The sequence below is a fragment of the Hemibagrus wyckioides genome, linkage group LG04 (assembly GCF_019097595.1).
Source record: "Hemibagrus wyckioides isolate EC202008001 linkage group LG04, SWU_Hwy_1.0, whole genome shotgun sequence".
NCBI classification, from domain to species: Eukaryota; Metazoa; Chordata; class Actinopteri; order Siluriformes; family Bagridae; genus Hemibagrus; species Hemibagrus wyckioides.
Window position 1 is genome coordinate 26896012 of NC_080713.1, and position 19597 is coordinate 26915608.

The following is a 19597-nucleotide window of genomic DNA, read 5'->3' on the forward strand; positions in this document are numbered from 1 at the left end:
TTACGACACAGCGATCCTTCAGCATTTTCGCACAACTTGCAGGTTGCGTAATCAGAAAAAAACAAAAAAACAACGCAATACAGGGGGTGAAAAAAAAAGCCAATAAATAAACCTGAGATAGAGATGTGTGTTAATATATGCGCACGCGCGCGCGCGCACGCATAGAGAGAGAGAGAGAGAGAGAGAAGTGTGTACTCCACCTCAGTGCATGCTGAGAGCCACAGCTCAGCTCATTCATCTCACAGGCGGCGGCTTGCAGAAGGACGCAGCGATGCGCGCCGCCACAAGTTGAGCGCGAGCTATGTGCGTGTAGCAGGACACGGTGTGATCGTCAAGCTGCAAGGACGGAATCGTGTAGAGGAGAAACCCCGACTCAGAGCGCGCGCGCCCGTGTGTGTGTGTGTGTGTGTGTGTGTGCGCGCACGCGTGTGTGTTTGTGTGTATGAAGCTGAGCTCCTGAGCTCGTGCATCTCCCGGCTCTGCTCCGCTCCGTCTCGCTTTCTCGCCGGATTTGATGGATGCATGATCGGGAGGTGATGCCCATTTATGTCATCGATCGCAAATTTCCAGACACACCTGGTAAGTCAGAGTGCATGCACGAGTTGTTGTTGTTGTTGTTTTTTTTAAAAACACTTAAAGTTTTGGATCTTCAGGAGCAATTAAAGCAACTGTAGTTGACACCCAATAAGCTCACATCTGCTTATTTACTTTTAAACACTTGGCTTTGGGTTTCACACGTTCCCCCCCCCCCCACTTTTCACGTGCACTACGTGTGTTGTTGTTGTTGTTGTTTTATCTGATTGTCTCATGCTCATTATTCACATGGCTTTCAAATCAGATTTTTCTCACATGAATCATTCATTTCTTTTTTATTATTATTTACGTGTGATTACACGTTGGCGTGAAATCACGTGTCAAGGTGTAAGACATGAACATGAACATCCTTTTCTCACATGGTTAACGGAATGGAAGGTGAAGCTCGGGGGCATCCTTCATGAGGAAGCTAAAGGGTTAGTGATAATAAGAATAATAAGGGTGAAAACAAACAAACAAACAAACATTGACTCTAAATTTGACGTTTGAGAATAGAAGTATGCAGAGTGAAACGTAGACGCTTGATGACTACTACCATAAAGGGCATGAATAGCAGTGTGATTAGTGGTAGAAAACAACAACAACAACAAACGTGATTTTTTCATAATACTGATTTAAAGACTAAATCTATTAATAAACATGTATCTAATTGAAGGAGAACTAAAATCTAAAAAAAGGTTTTATAAGATGGAACTTTGGTCAGATTTTTAGTTTTGGAATCAGTGTGTGTGTGTGTGAGGAGAGGGTTCTGAAGATGTGTGTGACACATGTATGACTTCACACCTCACTGCATGCATGTGGGTGAGTGTGTAAATTCATTCAGAGTATGATGTGTTTCATGGGATAGAAAGAGAATGTGTGTGTGTGTGTGTGTGTGTGTGCGGAGGGGGGGTTATAACATGATTACACATTTGCTTCATGGTGAAGTCTGTGTGTGAGAGCATGAGGGAGACTTTATACATAGCCATGCTGTGTGTGTGTGTGTGTGTGTGTGTGTGTGTGGTGCTTGTAAGTGGTCCTTACAGTGTTACAGTGAGAGGTGAGGAATTCACATTTTTACACATGAATAACTTCCATGGGATTTTTTTTTTCCACCACAGGATTCATCAACTTTCACAAATGATCTTTAAACACATGATTTTTACACAATCCTTTTGTTTTATTTTTCCCACACGATTTTTCTCTTTACACTGAAAAACCAACACACAGACTAAACCCAGAAACCCAAAAGACCTCTAATGTTTTGTCGAGTAACATAAAAATCTATAATTCTTACATAATAATTCATTCCAAACCTTCGTTTTTTTTTTCTTTTAGTTCTGTATGAGATTTCCTTTTCGGTATTAACTGGAGCTACCCCAAAAGCCCTCCAACCACCACCCCCTCCCCAACACACACACACTTCCCCTCGCCTAGGCATGAGGCAGGCCAGTGCTTGCATACTTCAGGTGATATCTTATCCAGGATGATCAGTGTGTGTCAGAATGGTGGCTTGGCACACAGTGACACATCCACCCTCCACACCCACTATCATATCTCGTTACACAGAGCTTTCCCTGCTCACAACGCTCACCCTCGGGTCCCAGCGGCACCTTACTCGAGAGCTCGGATAAAGTCGGAAAACAAAAGAGAATATCCTGACTTTCGAGTCTCACAGAGTTTCGGTATCAAACCATGGAATAGCATTGTGTGCTTTTATCTTGGTATATGACTTTCGAGTATATGCCAACACTCTAGCAGGCAAAACTGTGGAAATGGGTGGTTGGTGCGGATAAAATTCACAAAGTATGAACATTTAACTATACAGTGTTACAAGAAATCTATGAACTCTATCACTTGCATCATAAATGGAGCCCTAAAGTGACTCTTTAAATAGACTTATTTTAAAAGATAGATTGAAAAGAAACCAGTGACTCCATATTCGATGGTTCTTTCTTCATCATCTTCTTCTTCTTCTACTTCTTATCTCATTTTTTATTATTATTCCAACACACAAACAAAAACAATGTGCTATGGATATATTGTATACAGTATAAACAACAAAACTCCTCCCACTTATTGAAGTGTTTCATCATTTCACTTTGAGTTCTTTCCCAGATCAACTATTAGATCCTTTCTAAAACCCATAAACACCAAAATCCCAAAAAAACCCTCTGGCATCGTTATCCACATCGAGATAAAACTCCAAAAAGGAACGGCACCCATTTCACCTTACAATCTGTGTATCATAGAACCATTTTTAATATAAAAGCTTCATCGCTCTCCAATGGCTCAACATTCAACAAATCTTTTTCGAAGGGGTGAAGGTTCTAAGGGCCAAGACCAGAGCCCCAGGGTTCGATAGAGAACATCAAGGAAGCTTTGTTGAAAAGTGGAGGCCTATTAACTGTCTTTAAGATAATTAAAGATGCATATAGATATTTTGGCCCAGGGTTAACTTCTCGTATAAATTTATTTGTTTATTTTAATCTGAAAAATTTTCATTCATTAAAAATACCATGTTATGAAAATAATAAGGATGTCAGAACATGGAGAAATGAGATATTAAGTTGAACTCATGGCTTTTAGATAACAAGGTTTTATTTACATTATCATCAAGTTATCTTCCGCTGTTGTAACTTATCCGTTTCAGAGTTTGAGGTGTTGTGTGTTCTGAGATGCTCACCATGGGAGTTATTATTTGGGTTTAATGTAGCCTTTCCTGCCAGCTCGAACCAGAGCTCTCTCATAAACAAGGTGTTTCTGGATGTTTTTGTGTGCCATTCTGTGGTAAACCTTTGAGGCTATTATGTGTGAAAATCTCAGGAAATCAACAGTTTCTGAAATTCTCATACACACACACACACACACACACACGTATATGTAAGGAGAGAGACAACTCCAGGGAGAAACTGTAGTGTATTTACGTCATTATTGAAGATCCACTTTGTACACAACAGAAGACAGAATGCTGAAGCGTATTATCCGGTATTTACTGGGAAAGGAATTTCGAGGAGTGTTAGTCCGGACCCTGGGAGTTTAAAAGCTTAATCAGTGTTCTCTGCACTTTTAGAACCCGTCCTTCATGTGCTGTACAGCTGCTGACTGAGCGAACTGAAGATACGGGACGCTTCTCCTGCTGCTCCGTTCAGGAACAGAACAAACACCTGATAAAATCCCTCCAAACCCAACGAAGCTTCATCTGCATTTTAGCACTCGATTCACAGTCCTGTAGCGATTTATAAACTTAGAATGAAATCGGGTCATCTTTAATTATAGAGCACAATGAAAGAAAAGCAATCTGGGAAGCAATACAAAATGAGTGAAATGAGAAGAGAGGAGAAAATACGATACTGAAGACTTTAAAAAGACGCACTGAACAGAACACAGCAGCAACAGGTTTGTAGAAGAAAGCAGGCTGTGTGTGTGTGTGTGTGTGTGTGTGGACAGCAGCATCAGTGGCCAAAAAGATAAGCAGCATTCCTGCATAATGGCAGATGGAAGGTGTGTGTGTGTGTGTATGTATTTATATATATATATATATATATAAATTTGAATAATCACATGTGAAATCTGTTTTTTAGAGACTTTGCCATTTCCTTACATGCAGTGGATGTTTTTCACAGCTTGACTTCAATTTTAACCCCTTATTACCTCAGGTGAGACGTAATCACTTATTATTCACCTCATTTACTTTTATATGCTCTCATCCCATATGACATGGATGTGATCTTTCCATAAGCCGAAGCCTATGATGGAAATCTAAAGTAGTTACTGATTAAAAAATATATAAATTCCGCAGATCAGTTTATTTGCACATACCCTGCTTGATTAATTTCCATTGGCTTTTGGATTATTGCAGAAAATCAACTTGGTGATTTGTTCATCATGACAATCTTCAGAAATGATCATCTCCACACAACTTTGATGAATTCTAACGTCCTGAATACCATCACGTAGTCAGGGTATAACCTATAAACTACACCATGGTCACATGACTTCAACATCACCAGCACTGAGTTTAAGACAGATCTACCTGCGTTAAAAAACATCTTCCCGTATCCACTCTGTTCCTTTTCTGGATGAATCTGAATGAATGAAAAGTTGAAATTGTGTAAGAGCGTGTTATTAATATAAACACAACCACAACAATGCTGTACTTGGTGAGTTTTCCTGTTCGGCGTGATGATGTTTAACGTCCTCCACAACATCTGTAGTCCTGTTTAGCCACACTTTATAGCAACCGTATTTTTCAAGACATGTAAAAAGCTTAAAAAATCTCGAGTGGGAAACTACAGATGTATTTTATGTCGTAGAATAAAACGTGACCTTCACCACAGACCTGATTTCAGCCCGTTAACCAAAAACACATTCAAAAATCTCATTGATGGAACAGGAAGCGCTAAAATGTGAGCTGGGTTTAGGACTTGTTCCTGCAGCACTGTATAATTAGAATTAAATATATAAAAAATGTAAACAGAGTTCGGGTTAATTTCGGGTAAATGCTGTGTATCTTGCGCAGACACTTACTGCATAAGATATAGTGTATTTTCACTGGATTTACATTTATTTATGGAGGAAAAAATATAACTTTGCAAACAACCAGCTGCACAATTACACCAGCTCGAATTTCCATTTCATTTACTGAGTAAATAAGCTTAAAAAAGCATATATTAATACTCAACTAATAACTTACAGGATTAACATTGGTCTATTTGTGCAACAATGTAGTTTAGCTCAAATGAGACCATTGAATTCTTTAATCTGATTGGCCAGAAGGTGTTGATTGGTTTTCTGTTAGTGCAGCTGCAAATCATAGGTTTATATTAAAGCGCTCATCCCACACACACACACACACACACACACACACACACACACACACACACACTCTCCTAGTTTAGAACAGGCAGTCGTTGATTGCTCACTTCAGGCTACACTTTGAAGGGGATTAAGAGTGAAGGATTATGGTCTTTCCATATCTTAAGCTTTCACAGGAAATGATAGGGCTTCACGAGAGGGAATCATCTCCATGAGTCTTGATGGAACTCCCTCCCATCTTCCTTCCACACACACACACACACACACACACACACAATAGTTCTGAGTCATTCATTTTTCAGTTTGCTTGTTTGGGCATTTTTACTTTCAGTATATTTAAATATGAAAGAGAGAGAGAGAGAGAGAGAGAGAGGGATACTCCCAGTAGCCTATTTCACTCCTCCTTCAGACTTTAAGAGACTTTGTACCTAAGCCAGAGTTCTCTCATGTCATACCTAACACAGCAGGATCATCCCATCGGCGAAGTTAGATCCCTGCTGGAGCTTGTAACTGTGTGTGTGTGTGAGAGTGTGTGTGTGTGAGTGTGTGTGTGAGTGTGTGTGAGTGCACGCACCTGTCTGAGGGATCAAGGATTAATTGCCTGTTGAGATAAACTTAACAACTTGAAGCAAGAACTTCTCATTTGTCCAAAGGCTGGAAAGGAAACCAGTTGTGTGAAGCAGCAAGATTTCTTTCCTTTTTCCAGAGGTGTGATCTTTCGAACCCAACCGGTTCTACTCAAGAGTGGAATTATTTATTTATTTATTTATTTATTTATTTATTTATTTATTTATTTATTTATTTATTTATTCTTTTATTTATTTATCTCTCTCCCTTCATATCTGCCTGCCTTAGGTGAATTGCCACAGGCTGCTCCAGAAGGACAGCACACAATGGCGGAAAACAACCTTCAAAAGAAGAAATCTCGATGGACGTCGTTGGAGATAGGCCTCCTGACCATCGTCTCGCTGCTTTTCGTAGTCGTCCTAGCCCTCATCATCCTCTTCCTTACACACAGCAGTAGCAGCAAAAGTGGTGAGTACTTATGAGAGTACAGATGCTGACTTATTTACTTCAGAAGAAGCTTGGTGGTGTTCTCTGATGCCTTACTCATTCAGACGAATTTCAAGGATTTACAGGATTAGGGCTGCTTTACGTTCCCACGAAGAACCAAATCCCCTTCAGTGGTGGGAAATTTGCTGTGCATTGTGATTTCCTTGCTTATTTGTTGTGTTTTTCTCACGCATGGAGAAAGTCTCATTGTGTGATGTGTATGAGAGATGTTCTGTAAGGATAGAAGAAGGGAGTAAAGGTCTGAGAGTCTGGATGCCTATATGGCTTAATTATCTGCCCTCACACTCAGGGCTGTAAAGGAGCAAAATTTTACTGAGGTCCATAACACAATACTGAATGTCTGCTACAGCAGACGCTCAGTTTAATTCGATATGCTGTCCTTTTATTCTTCCATAAACTGCTCTGACTCTAGTTTATTATATTAAGCTACATGTTTCGGTTTACAAGACAGACCATGTTACCTGTGGACCTCAGACCCCTGAAATAGGAAAATTCAAAACATCTTAGAGCTTTGTCTGAAGTTTGCTTCCACATTTCGTCAACATTCCTTTTATTTCGTCAATTTGTTGAAACGTAGCTTTTTATCGGCCTCCACATTGAAAACACAATTTCTTAAAAAAAAAAATCATTATTTTTCCTTGCAAATTGTTCCAAATTGTCACAGGAAACATATCACAAAAAGTAATCCTAATAAATATCCTATTTAAAGAAATACACAGTTATGAAGCCTTTTTCTAGATTTATTTGTTTACTGATTTCAAATGAGAAAGTATGCCTTATGTTTGTCATATTATTAAAATGTCCTGATAATACATTTTCCTTTATTCAGGTTATATTCACTGGTTAATATATAGAGTTCTTAGCAATTCAGTGTTTAACACGAGGTTACCAGATCTCCTCAGATAACTTCACAGGCATCTGGTTATGATATTTCTGATATTCACGAAAAGATGTAATTCTTCAGATGGATTTATCAAGTAACCTCACACACTGTTTGTCGAATGTACAGAATCATACACCTAGGTAACAAACCTTCTATTAGGTTGCCAAGTCAGAAGGATTTATATGATTGATGGGATAAAACGGTAAAGGCAGTAATGGCTTGGTCAATAGGAGTGGGATTGGAAGGAAAGGTGCTCCTGTGAGTCAGTAATGATAGGTATGGTTGGATGGTTGGATAAGTAAAGCTCAAAGAGCCCTGAGGCGACGCTTGAGAGTGGAAGGACGAGACGGTTTTATGGTCTGTTAATGGCGTGGAGTATGGCTGGTTCTGGAGCAGGACACTGCAAAGGGAAGCAATTAATGTATGGCTTTAGCTCAGAGGAAGTTTGAATAGACAATCATGGTCACCAGGAAGGTTAATAAAAGTTAATCTTTAGCAAAGATGTTTGTCTGTAATATGCTATGATTCACTAGAGTCATCTGTTAATAATTCATATATGCTAAGACAGTGAAGCAAACTTACAAACCTTACAAACTTTATTAAAATTAGATTAAAATGTAAAGAAATATCAACATGACAGTAAAACATTTATTTATCTTATCTACCATTTTAATGTAGCTGCCTATGTTACACTGTGATTCAAAAAAATCATTTATGAATGAATAAATTTATTATTATTATTATTATTATTATTATTATTATTATTATTATTATTATTATTATTCCCCAGCGCTGTTGAGTTCTCAATTTGTCAGAATATGTAATAGCTCCTTTGCAGAATCTTGAATGTGAAGGGGAAATCTATGGAAGGAGTCTCCAGTCTCAGAGAACAAAACATTTCAGGACATTTTGAGTTGAGACTCATGACTCAACACACTGGGGTTGATTAGTTTGCGACAACTGCATGCACTGACGTGTTTTATCTCCTCTGTAGCCTGAGGGGTTCATATAAAATGCACTTAAAGACTAAAAGTAGGGCTGTAGAGGAAAATAATACGAGGTAATAGTAGGTATAATCTATGGGGTTGGGAATAGAGGGGACGGAATGGTGAAGGGGGGGGGGGGGTTGAGGAGGGTAAGGTAATAGTGGTACTATGGAGGATTTGGTAGATTAATAGTAGAAGCTTTAGACATGCAGAAATTTTAGACATTGAGAACAATAGTTCTGGTTTATTGCTCTATGCTACTGGAAATGTTCCTTCCAGTATATTCCAACTGCTATGGAAACATTATTGTATGGATTTTTACTGGTGTACCACTGAAGAGTCCAATTTCGCTTATTCATCATCATAAGTCATTAGCATTTATGCTAAATTATTAATAGTGTTTTTGTGAACGTTGCCTTTCTCATCATTATACATTAACCCATGTGCTCCCTGGAACAGTGACTTCTTGTGTGTCTTGATCTCTTCTAGATGGAGTTTGCACTACAGCTGACTGCACACGGTCGGGTAAGCACTTTTACAGAGCATCACAAGATGTATGAGACATTCAACATTATGGGATAGAAAGTAAGGTTTAGCAGCTGCCAATTAACAAGCATTCTTCTGGACTTGGTATGGTGTTTCCCTAGTTTGGAAACTCCAAAAGCTAAAACAAGCAAAAAAATGAATTAGAAAAGAACAATTCAGGCTAAATGTAAATATATCACAATGCTGATAGGTAAGATTTAGAATATTTTGGTGGTTGGGCAAATATCTCCTTAATAGCAACTCATTAATAACAAACCTGCTAATGAATCCATTAGCAAGGAATGCTGTGTATGTGACACCCTTCAGATTAGCTTGATACTATTCCTTGGCATTTCAGCATCTCGCCTCATTGAGAACATGGATCCTACAGTAAACCCATGTGAAAACTTCTACCAGTACGCCTGCGGAGGCTGGCTGAAAAAGAACATCATCCCTGAAACCAGCTCACGCTACAGCACCTTCGACATCCTCCGGGACGAACTGGAGGTTGTGCTTAAAGGTACCTGCCTACTGGTTAATTGTTGTTAATGAGCGCTTGCTTGATGATCTTTTTTTTCCGAAATCGTTTTGGTCGATTTTGTTTTCAATGGCTGTTTTTAGTTTATGGGTGAAATTTTAAGTTGTAAGTTTGAATAGTGGTTTAAAAATCTTAGTCTTATTAGTTCTAGCTTCACTCATTTATTAACAGCTGTGAACTATAGCCAGCTGTGGGTTATAGGAATCACAAATAATCCTTTTTTGCCTCCCTTTCTTCAAGTTTAGCTTTTAAATAGCAAAATAAAGCTCACTATCAACTGGACATATAAACAAATACAAATGTATTATTTGTAACAAACAGATAATGTGCCCTAAACAAATATAACTACAGATATAGATAGGTGGCATACAATTCATTTTTCCAGGAAGCTTATCAAAAAGGCAGATATAAAGGTTTAGATTGTCAGATATAAAGCTTGTAGGACAAAGAAAGTCTGATGAATTTACAGCAATGCATCATCAATGGTTATTCATTCATTTATATTATCGATTAATAACCACCTGGTCAGGATTGTAACACCTTTAATATTAACTGTATATTGGTGAAGGTGCAAGTGGAGATCAGACCTGGATAATGCTTATCTCATCAAATTACTGCTTTTGACTAGAACAAGTGCTGTACCTATTTCCTTGAACATGTCTGTCTGTTAAAATAGAGACGAATGTGAAATGGCCAGAAATATACATTACATACAGTACATTGCCAAAAGTTTTGGGACATCTATCTTTACCTGCACATGAATGTAATATGGCGTTGTCCCGCCCTTTGCAGCTATAACAGCTTCAACTCTTCTGGGAAGGCTTTCCACAAGGTTTAGGAGTGTGTTTATGGGAATTTTTGACCATTCCTTTAGAAGCGCAAGTGTCTTGGTATGAAGCTGAAGAATTAAGAGTTCCTTTCACTGGAACTAAGGGGCCGTGTCCAAGCCCTGAAAAACAACACCTGAGTTCAATGATTTGGAGGGGTGTCCCAAAACTTTAGCAATATAATGAAGTATATTATATTTATGATAATCAGATTTGTCAAAATAAGTCAGCATTTCCAGTTGTCCAAACCTAGTTTGGTGATGTGAAGTGTCAGGGTCTTTCGAGGTGTCAAGATACAGGAGCAGATATGAACTGAAAGGCTGAGCTTTGAGATGGTGCTTTTGTCGAACTCATAGAAATGTGATAGCATTTGGGGTGAAGCCCGCCATTGTTCAAAGATAAACAAATATGAATATATGGTTTAATTTTTTTGGTGTCTACTTAATGCCATATAGCCCGAGTCCATCAGCACCACCAATGATGGTAAGAAAGATGGTCTTGTAGAATCGAGGCTGGGGCTGATTTTTTTCTGGACCAAACTGTAGAAGTTATATAAATCACAGGCTGTCACATATTTTGGGATAGAGCAGTGAGAGAATTATGGTTGTTAAATAGTAAAATGAAATTAATTTCTGTCTCAAACTTCCCCTGAACTCTGAAAGGTCAGACATTGCCATTAGGGAGTATGAGAAAATTTCCTTTCTCCCATAACCTCTATCAGCAATCATAATTTACTATGCAAATTTCTTTGTATACAAAGCTTCTGTTGGATGCTGATAAATTACTGCAATTAGCAATATCTTAACGAGGCTGTAATATTCACATAAAACAACAGAGCAACTCTAAAGCTCTGAACTTATAATTAAATAAATGGTGCACTTGGCAACTCGCCTTACCTTAATTTAATTTAAGCGACATTTTTCTTTTTGTGTTCTGGCTAATTGCTAATGTGTCAGTGGAATACATATCGTGTGCATGACAAACAGTGTGAAATGAAAATAATTACTCGGGGCTGGGACTTAACCAAAGGGGTCACGACTTCCTCAGTGAAACAAGTTCTGCAGCCAAATCCCCTCGTTAGCTCTTCCACTGCATTGGTCTTTTGAAGCATTAAAAGGATACTTGATGTTGAAATAAAAGCATATTTAGAGGCTCTGTTCGAGGTTTGGATGTAATTAATGCCTAGGTCTTGGCTGCCTTGGCCACCCTTCATACACTGATCAGCATTTGTTTATAATTACTACAATAACGTCGGGGCGTCATGATAGCTTCGGGCTGCGTGTGGCTTCAAATGATTTATGACTTTACATGCAGTAAATAAGGATGATTTCATGTAAAAGAAATTTTCTGAGGGGTTTTTGTTGTTGCTATAATAAGAATATAGACACGGATCATCGACAGAATTCTGAATGAGAGATATTAAAATTCATCTTGGACTCTGCGATCTGTTGACGCATCACAATTTAGTTAAAGACTCGATAAAAGGAACCGAATCATTAGATACCGTATCAGTAATATTAATGATATGACAAATGATATGATGCTAGTAAGTCCATAAATGCGTCTTATCTCGCTTGTTTAATGTGCGGCGCTACTAATAACCATCAGCCATTGTGATATTTGTCTAGATCAAGATTATCAAACTTTTTGCAGTTTATATAACTATAAAGATTACTCCATAGAGTATTTCAACACAGCTTTTCACATGCTAGGCTAATTATTTAACTGTGCACATATTTAGGCTCCTTGCTGTATTAGAACTGTTTATTCCAGAACTTTCCAATGACAGAACACGTTATATCCAAGTGGACATTATTTCTAGGCCTGACTGTTTTTGAGATATTGAGGTTTGGATTAAACCCATGTGTGGTTACTAGTACTACTATTACTACTACTACTACTACTACTACTACTACTAATAATAATAAAACAGGATAATAACTAGGAACTCTGGCTATGCTTAATGGACTTCACTCGGAGAAATGATAATCAAGAACGTTAATGGGAATTGATGGGATAATTTGGTTACAAAAATGTTTGGAAAATGAATCATAGGTAATAACCGGCAGTTATCATCCAATACAAATCCAATACAGTCATAAAAAAAACTTTTATTTAAAATAATGTATTATTTTTTATGTGAAATAACTGCAGTATTATTAGTGCATAGACCTTCTGCTGTCTTCCATCCAAGGTGTAGCAACTTCTGCGCTCAGGTATGAGAGCAATAAACTAAAGTATGTTGGTGCCTCGCTGAGAGACAAGTAGCAGCTGCACATGCCACTAAATAAGCAATAAAACAGAGTTAAAGGAGTTAAGGTGAAAAAGAGACAGACAGTCAGAAACCCAGCAGAGAGGGAGAAGAAAAAAAACAACAAAGATGTATGTAAATCAGCGTACTATTAAGCGTCCTATTCTTAGCCTCCGAGGAAGCGAGAAGCGCTAATACTTGCCGGATAGACTTTATATTGAGAATGCCGTGTCATGTCCTTTCAGACGTGTAACTCTGAACTGCACTATGAACTCCGCAAACTCTGACAAGCTGCCAGCCAAGGGGATAAACTTTTGCGTGCCATCATAATCCTCAACCTGCCAAACTGACATTTCTATTTCTACATCTCAGACTTATTAGTGTCTACAAGAAAAGTTTGTGCTTGAAAAAAACGAGGTGTTGGAGCATTGCCTGTGTGAGTCTGAATAACAGCACAGAGTTTACTGTTAGAAAATAGATGCCTGTTACGGGGGTAACGGTCACGGCCGATGTCTGGGGTGTGAGGTTATTGGTATTGTAATGTAAAGTTAATCACAGCCACTCTGAATCAAGTGGGTTTGGAGTTATAATGAGGGTGAATGTTAACCAGATGTCAAGAAGAAGAATTTTATTATTTCACTGCAGATTTTGAGAACTGTGCAATATGACTACCATTACCAATAATAATAATGATGATACTAATATTACTAATAATAATATTTAGATGACTGCCCTTGAGATGTTAAGTTCTCGAATCCTAGGAAGATACAAAGCTGTTACATCTGCCCTGAAGGAAATTCCACCAAATCACAGGTCTATATTGATGCCGTCATTCTAATCATTTAACATTTCTATAGAAAGAGTGGATTCACAGGGATTTATGTATCAGATACCCCAGGTATTTTTTTTGTGGAAGGAGTCTCCAGTTTCAGCATTTTGTATCAGTCCGAAGTAAAGCTGTAACTTCAATCTTTCTGACCAGAGTCCAGAATCCAAAGATGGATTTGAGGTTTCTCACTAGGAGAAAGTAAATGAATGACTGCTGAACAGGAAATAACTTCGATAGACAGACAGACAGACAGACAGACAGACAGACAGACAGATAGATAGATAGATAGATAGATAGATAGATAGATAGATAGATAGATAGATAGATAGATAGATAGATAGATAGATAGATAGATAGATAGATAGAACTATATTATCGTTGCAAAGTACAGGTACACAGCAACAAAATGCCGGTTAGCATTTAGCAGAAGTGCAAATAGTAGAAATAGTGCAAATGAACAATTGCAAATAAATATGCAAATATGTACATCTGTAAATAAGGCTATATTGCTGTTGTTCTTTCGGTTGCTCCCTGTTTAGGGTCGCCACAGCGGATCTTTGGTTCGCATGTTATGATTTGGCACACGTTTTACCCCTTCCTGGTGCATTTAATCCGGGCTTGGGACCTGAGAGTTTAGTGGCTGGGTTAGCGCCCTGCTCGGGAATCAGACCCGGGCCCCGGCAATGAGATCCTGCCCCTGGACCACCAGGAGGCTTAATAAATAAGGCTATGTCAGTATGTGAATAAAAAAAGTATGTGCACGTTGTATTTACAGCATATAATGTATAAAGTAAAGTGTAATGAAACATTACACTTTACTGTTGTTTCACAACAATCGAAAAGTACAACAAAGTAATTGTAATCATTGAAAAGTCGCTATGGTGAAAGAAGGAATAAAACATTTTTATTCATGAGCTGTTATTACACAAATAATCAACTCTACTATATGATACTAAGAGTAACTCCACTTCTAACTTTATACGATTTTCCTCTACCAACATAACTCAGTGTTTTTTAGTGTCTTATATAACAAACTAGTTGAAAACTGTTATTCAAAAGCGCTCGTCTCAAATCCGGTGCTTTCCGTATCGTTTGTAAGCCTGTTTTTGTTTTGGAATTGAATTATGTAATTAATTGTGGGTTGTACAAGTCAAATATGAAAACATAAGGTTGCGAGCATGACTGAGAGAGAGGGACAGTTTTGAAGCTGTAGGGGATCCAGCCACACACACATCGGGTGGCCTCTAATCCGATCACACACACATGATCTTTGCCCTTTTTTCAGGAAGCGTTCAAACGCAAGCCCAATTAAAAGCAATTCAGGCCCTCAACACTGCAAACAGAACAGAGCGAAGAAGCAAGAAGCCAAAAATAAGCTAAAGGCATACTGATTAGGACATTTTTTTTGAGTCACTACATAAATAGTGATTGTTGACACTGCAGTGGTAATTGTATATTTCATTTTCATTTCGTCTTTCAGCAGTTTCACGGTTGGCTGATCAGCTGGCAAGCGCTTTTTAAAAATAATAATCAACAACTTTGTACTAACTCTCAGTGCTGGAAATAAAGTCATGCAGCGAGCAGGAAATGAGGCTGGGAAGCCATGGTGTGTGTGTGTGTGTGTGTGAGGATGCGAAATACATGATTTAGTTAGGACTTTATTCACTTTAAGGATGTTTCCTTTTCTAAAGAACTTCCAGTTTTGCTTCAAGCGCTCCTAGCATGATTTGCAGAGATGATCAGCTACGTTTAAAACAGATCTCCAGTGCAGACTCCAGACCAGCAGTGTATTTGAATAGAAGCCCATTTCAATCAAGAGCCTTAATGAGAAAGTTCTGGATAAAAGCAGCTTGGATGAATGACTGTTGAAAAACTGGTACATGTTAATGGTTCATGGTTAATGATGAGTTCCTGGCGAGTTCAACTTGAAATGATTATGTTTTATTTAACCCGGGTCTTGTTGGGTCGGGTGTGCTACGTTACTGCCTTTAACTAGTGGCCTAGATTTTGAACAAATGAAATACAGTAGCTGTAAATTTGACCTAGGAAGAATAAACAGATAATTCTCCATCCAGTCTCTTTTAAAACTTATATTTGTGTCTTTCTATATATTATCAATACACAAATATCTGTGAAATTATGTGGAAAATCTTTCCATATCCTCTGATGTTTTGATTTTCTGCCACTAGATGCATCATTGACAAAATCTGTTTTTATTTTTTTTACACACTGAACATTGAAATTCAATTCAAATTTACATTCAATTTTATTTGTATAGAGATTTTAACAATGGACATTGCCACAAAGTAGCTTTAAAGGGATATAAAAGTTTTTCTTTTTGAAAATTTGATATATTTGATATATTTATCCAAAATGATTGACCCTGAGGTGTTAGGGGCGAGGAAAAACTCCTGGACATGGTAGGAGATGTGATAATCAGCTCATTTAATGATCGTTATTTTGATTCGGTTTATGAACCTCTCTCTCTCTCTCTCTCTCTCTCTCTATCTCTCTCTCTCCCCTCTTTTTCTCCACAGGTGTGCTGGAGAAAGATGATAACCTGAGTGGTAGCAGCTCTTTAGCCAAAGCCAAAACCCTCTACAGGTCTTGCATCAATGAAAGTGAGTGTGGGATTCCTGGAAAATCAATGAGAATGTCTTATATTTAATTTAGATTTAAATTATATATTATAAATCTAATGTAATCTAAATCTGTAAAAATATTATATTAAAATATTCAATTACCAAATCCAAGAAGTTTTTCGAATGATGTCACTTTTTTCATTTTTATAACACTGCAGTTACTGAAGAATTCATGGTATTTACGATTAATATTTATTTGGTATAAGACAAAAGGGAGTGAATGTTTTATTAGGGATAAGAAGCTAACCACAAATCAGCAAATTGTTAAATTTTAGTTTTCTTGAATTTCTTGAAAAAGGTTTTGTTTAAGCTATACTAAGACCACAACTTTAGTGAGGTTGTGTTGTCAGCGTCCAGGGAAGGTTTCTATGGGCGTTGATGCAATTTCTGAATGTTTTTATGACAGGTCTCATTGAACAGAGAGGTGGATTGCCTCTGATCTCAATGCTGCCGGATGTCTTCGACTGGCCCATTGCAGTAGACAACTGGGACACCATATTTGGTATCTGATTATGTTCTTATGTTATGCATTTGATTCTGTGTCACAGACTGAATTAAATATCTTTTTATCTGTCACATCTGTTTTTTTAGGGGTCAACTGGAGGGCAGAAGATGCCATAGCCAGACTGAACGAGAAATACGGGAAGCAAGTATTAATTAGCTTTTTTATCGGCACAGATGACCGAGACTCCAATTCCCATATCATTCATGTAAGTGTGCACTTATAGGCGCTTTTTGTTTTTCTTTTCCTTTGACTTTCCCAGCTTTTATTTTATCTCCCTTTGCTATCCTTTTCTCTTTGTTTTTTTCTTTTTATGCAGTGTCTTTTTTAGTCTTTTCCTAGACTTTAAAGTCATTTTTTTCCCCCATGGCACTTTGGCAGCTCTCGTTTTCAGCAAAACAATGTTTATTTAAACAACGAGAACCACTTTGCTAGAGCCAAAGACTCACAATCGCAAAATCTCCATGAACAAATAGTGCCTCTGTTATTGAAACTTGGAAGAGATTACATGTTTCTTTTTTTATTTTAATCAGGGTAACTGATACTTTTTTACCACCGCTCTCGATGCATTGGAGTTCCTGTGTAGAATGAATGGTATGATTGTGTGTTCGTCTGATTCTCTGTACCAGTTTGACCAGCCAAGCCTTGGCCTGCCCTCCAGAGACTACTATGCCTGCACGGGGCCCTATGAAGAGGTAACTTCACCTGTTAGACCAAAACTGCCGCTTTGTGTCTCTGTTCCTTTCTCTTTTTCTAGCGCAGATAGATACTTGTTTCATCCTACAGATTTATCGGAGTTAAAGGAAACTCACACCTTGGACAACAAGTTCTGACTTGTTGAGGTTGCTAGTGAAAAAAGATTTTTAAAAAAGGTTTTTCAATTGTTTTTTTTTAAATAGTTCTATGAAGAACCTTGGAACATTTCTATGGCACAAAAAGACAATAAAAAGTGTAGAAAAAAATGATTTTTTTAAGAACCATTTACTGAAAGGTTCTTGGTGAACCAAAAATGGTATTTTTATGACACTGTGAAAAATCCTGGAACATATATTCTATATAGAAATAATATTCTATTCTATATATTTTATTTCTATTACAGATTCTGCTCGCTTCAAACATGATAATAAACATGAAGTTACATTACATTTATAGCATTTGCCCTTTTCCAGAGCGGCTTACATTTAATACATTTGAGGGTGAATGGCCTTGCTCAGGGGTCCAGCAGTGGCAGCTTTTTGAACCAAACTAACAAACCTTCCGATCAGTAGTCCAACACCAACAAAAGTCACTAAACTAATAAAATCTACAGCACTTAGAGAGCAGTAATCTCCCCAGTTATCATCAAAAACCTTATCTTGAATTTTTTTTTTCATTGTCTGTACCACTTATCCGATCTATACCCGGGCCACGCGGAGCCTGTGCCTATCTCAGGAGTCATTGGGCATCAAGGCAGGATACATCCTGCCCATCGCAGGGCACACACACTCATTCACTCAAACAATCACACACTACGGGCAATTTAGAGACTCCAATCAGCCTAGAAGCATGTCTTTGGACTGTGGAAGGAAACCGGAGCAAACCCACCAAGCACATGGAGAACATGCAAACTCCACACACACAGTGAGCGAGATCGAGACTCAAACCCAGGATATAATCATTAATATATATTTTAATTATTAATCATGAATTCCTATAACATCATTTTCTGCAAGTTGTCCATTATACAGTAGAATATCAAAAAAAAAAATTCCAAACGATTCTGAACAATTTCCGCAAGTCACATGATCAACAGGATGTAGTATTGTACGGATTTGAACGAAAATAATGTACACTATATTGCCAAAAGTATTCGTTCACCTGCCTTGACTCGCATATGAACTTAAGTGACATCCCGTTCCTAATCCATAGGGTTCAATATGACGTCGGTCCACCCTTTGCAGCTATAACAGCTTCAACTCTTCTGGGAAGGCTGTCCACAAGGTTTAGGAGTGTGTTTATGGGAATTTTTGACCATTCTTCCAGAAGCGCATTTGTGAGGTCACACACTGATGTTGGACGAGAAGGCCTGGCTCTCAGTCTCCGCTCTAATTCATCCCAAAGGTGTTCTATCGGGTTGAGGTCAGGACTCTGTGCAGGCCAGTCAAGTTCCTCCACACCAGACTCTGTCATCCATGTCTTTATGGACCTTGCTTTGTGCACTGGTGCACAGTCATGTTGGAAGAGGAAGGGGCCAGCTCCAAACTGTTCCCACAAAGTTGGGAGCATGGAATTGTCCAAAATGTCTTGGTATGCTGAAGCATTCAGAGTTCCTTTCACTGGAACTAAGGGGCCAAGCCCAGCTCCTGAAAAACAACCCCACACCATAATCCCCCCTCCACCAAACTTTACACTTGGCACAATGCAGTCAGACAAGTACCGTTCTCCTGGCAACCGCCAAACCCAGACTCGTCCATCAGATTGCCAGATGGAGAAGCACGATTCGTCATTCCAGAGAACGCGTCTCCACTGCTCTAGAGTCCAGTGGCGGCGTGCTTTACACCACTGCATCCGACGCTTTGCATTGCACTTGGTGATGTATGGCTTGGATGCAGCTGCTCAGCCATGGAAACCCATTCCATGAAGCTCTCTGCGCACTGTTCTTGAGCTAATCTGAAGGCCACATGAAGTTTGGAGGTCTGTAGCGATTGACTCTGCAGAAAGTTGGCGACCTCTTCACACTATGCTCCTCAGCATCCGCTGACCCCGCTCCGTCAGTTTACGTGGCCTACCACTTCGTGGCTGAGTTGCTGTCGTTCCCAAACACTTCCACGTTCTTATAATACAGCTGACAGTTGACTGTGGAATATTTAGGAGCGAGGAAATTTCACGACTGGATTTGTTGCACAGGTGGCATCCTATCACAGTTCCACGCTGGAATTCACTGAGCTCCTGAGAGCGACCCATTCTTTCACAAATGTTTGTAAAAACAGTCTGCATGCCTAGGTGCTTGATTTTATACACCTGTGGCCATGGAAGTGATTGGAACACCTGATTCTGATTATTTGGATGGGTGAGCGAATACTTTTGGCAATATAGTGTATATGATGTTATATAAGTTACACAAATTATAGCTTGAAATTAAGGTATAACATACATTAAGCTATTTAAAT

At 38.5% G+C, this 19597-nt stretch overlaps 1 protein-coding gene across 3 annotated transcripts in view; it reads left to right on the forward strand.

The window, feature by feature from the left end:
* The first annotated feature begins 437 nt into the window (after nt 1-437).
* Nucleotides 438-19597, forward strand: part of LOC131352102 (neprilysin-like) — a 34533-nt gene continuing 15373 nt past the window's right edge. The window contains exons 1-10 of one of the 3 annotated variants that reach the window (XM_058387999.1): nt 438-579; nt 3647-3972; nt 4158-4232; nt 6247-6426; nt 8824-8859; nt 9218-9379; nt 15842-15925; nt 16353-16448; nt 16538-16656; nt 17078-17143. In XM_058387999.1, the coding sequence (XP_058243982.1) occupies nt 6285-6426; nt 8824-8859; nt 9218-9379; nt 15842-15925; nt 16353-16448; nt 16538-16656; nt 17078-17143 (705 nt within the window). In that variant the 5' untranslated portion in view covers nt 438-579; nt 3647-3972; nt 4158-4232; nt 6247-6284. Of the gene's footprint in view, nt 580-3646; nt 3973-4157; nt 4233-5824; nt 6100-6246; nt 6427-8823; nt 8860-9217; nt 9380-15841; nt 15926-16352; nt 16449-16537; nt 16657-17077; nt 17144-19597 lie in introns of those variants that run through there. The other 2 variants (XM_058387997.1, XM_058387998.1) reach the window with 2 other exon arrangements.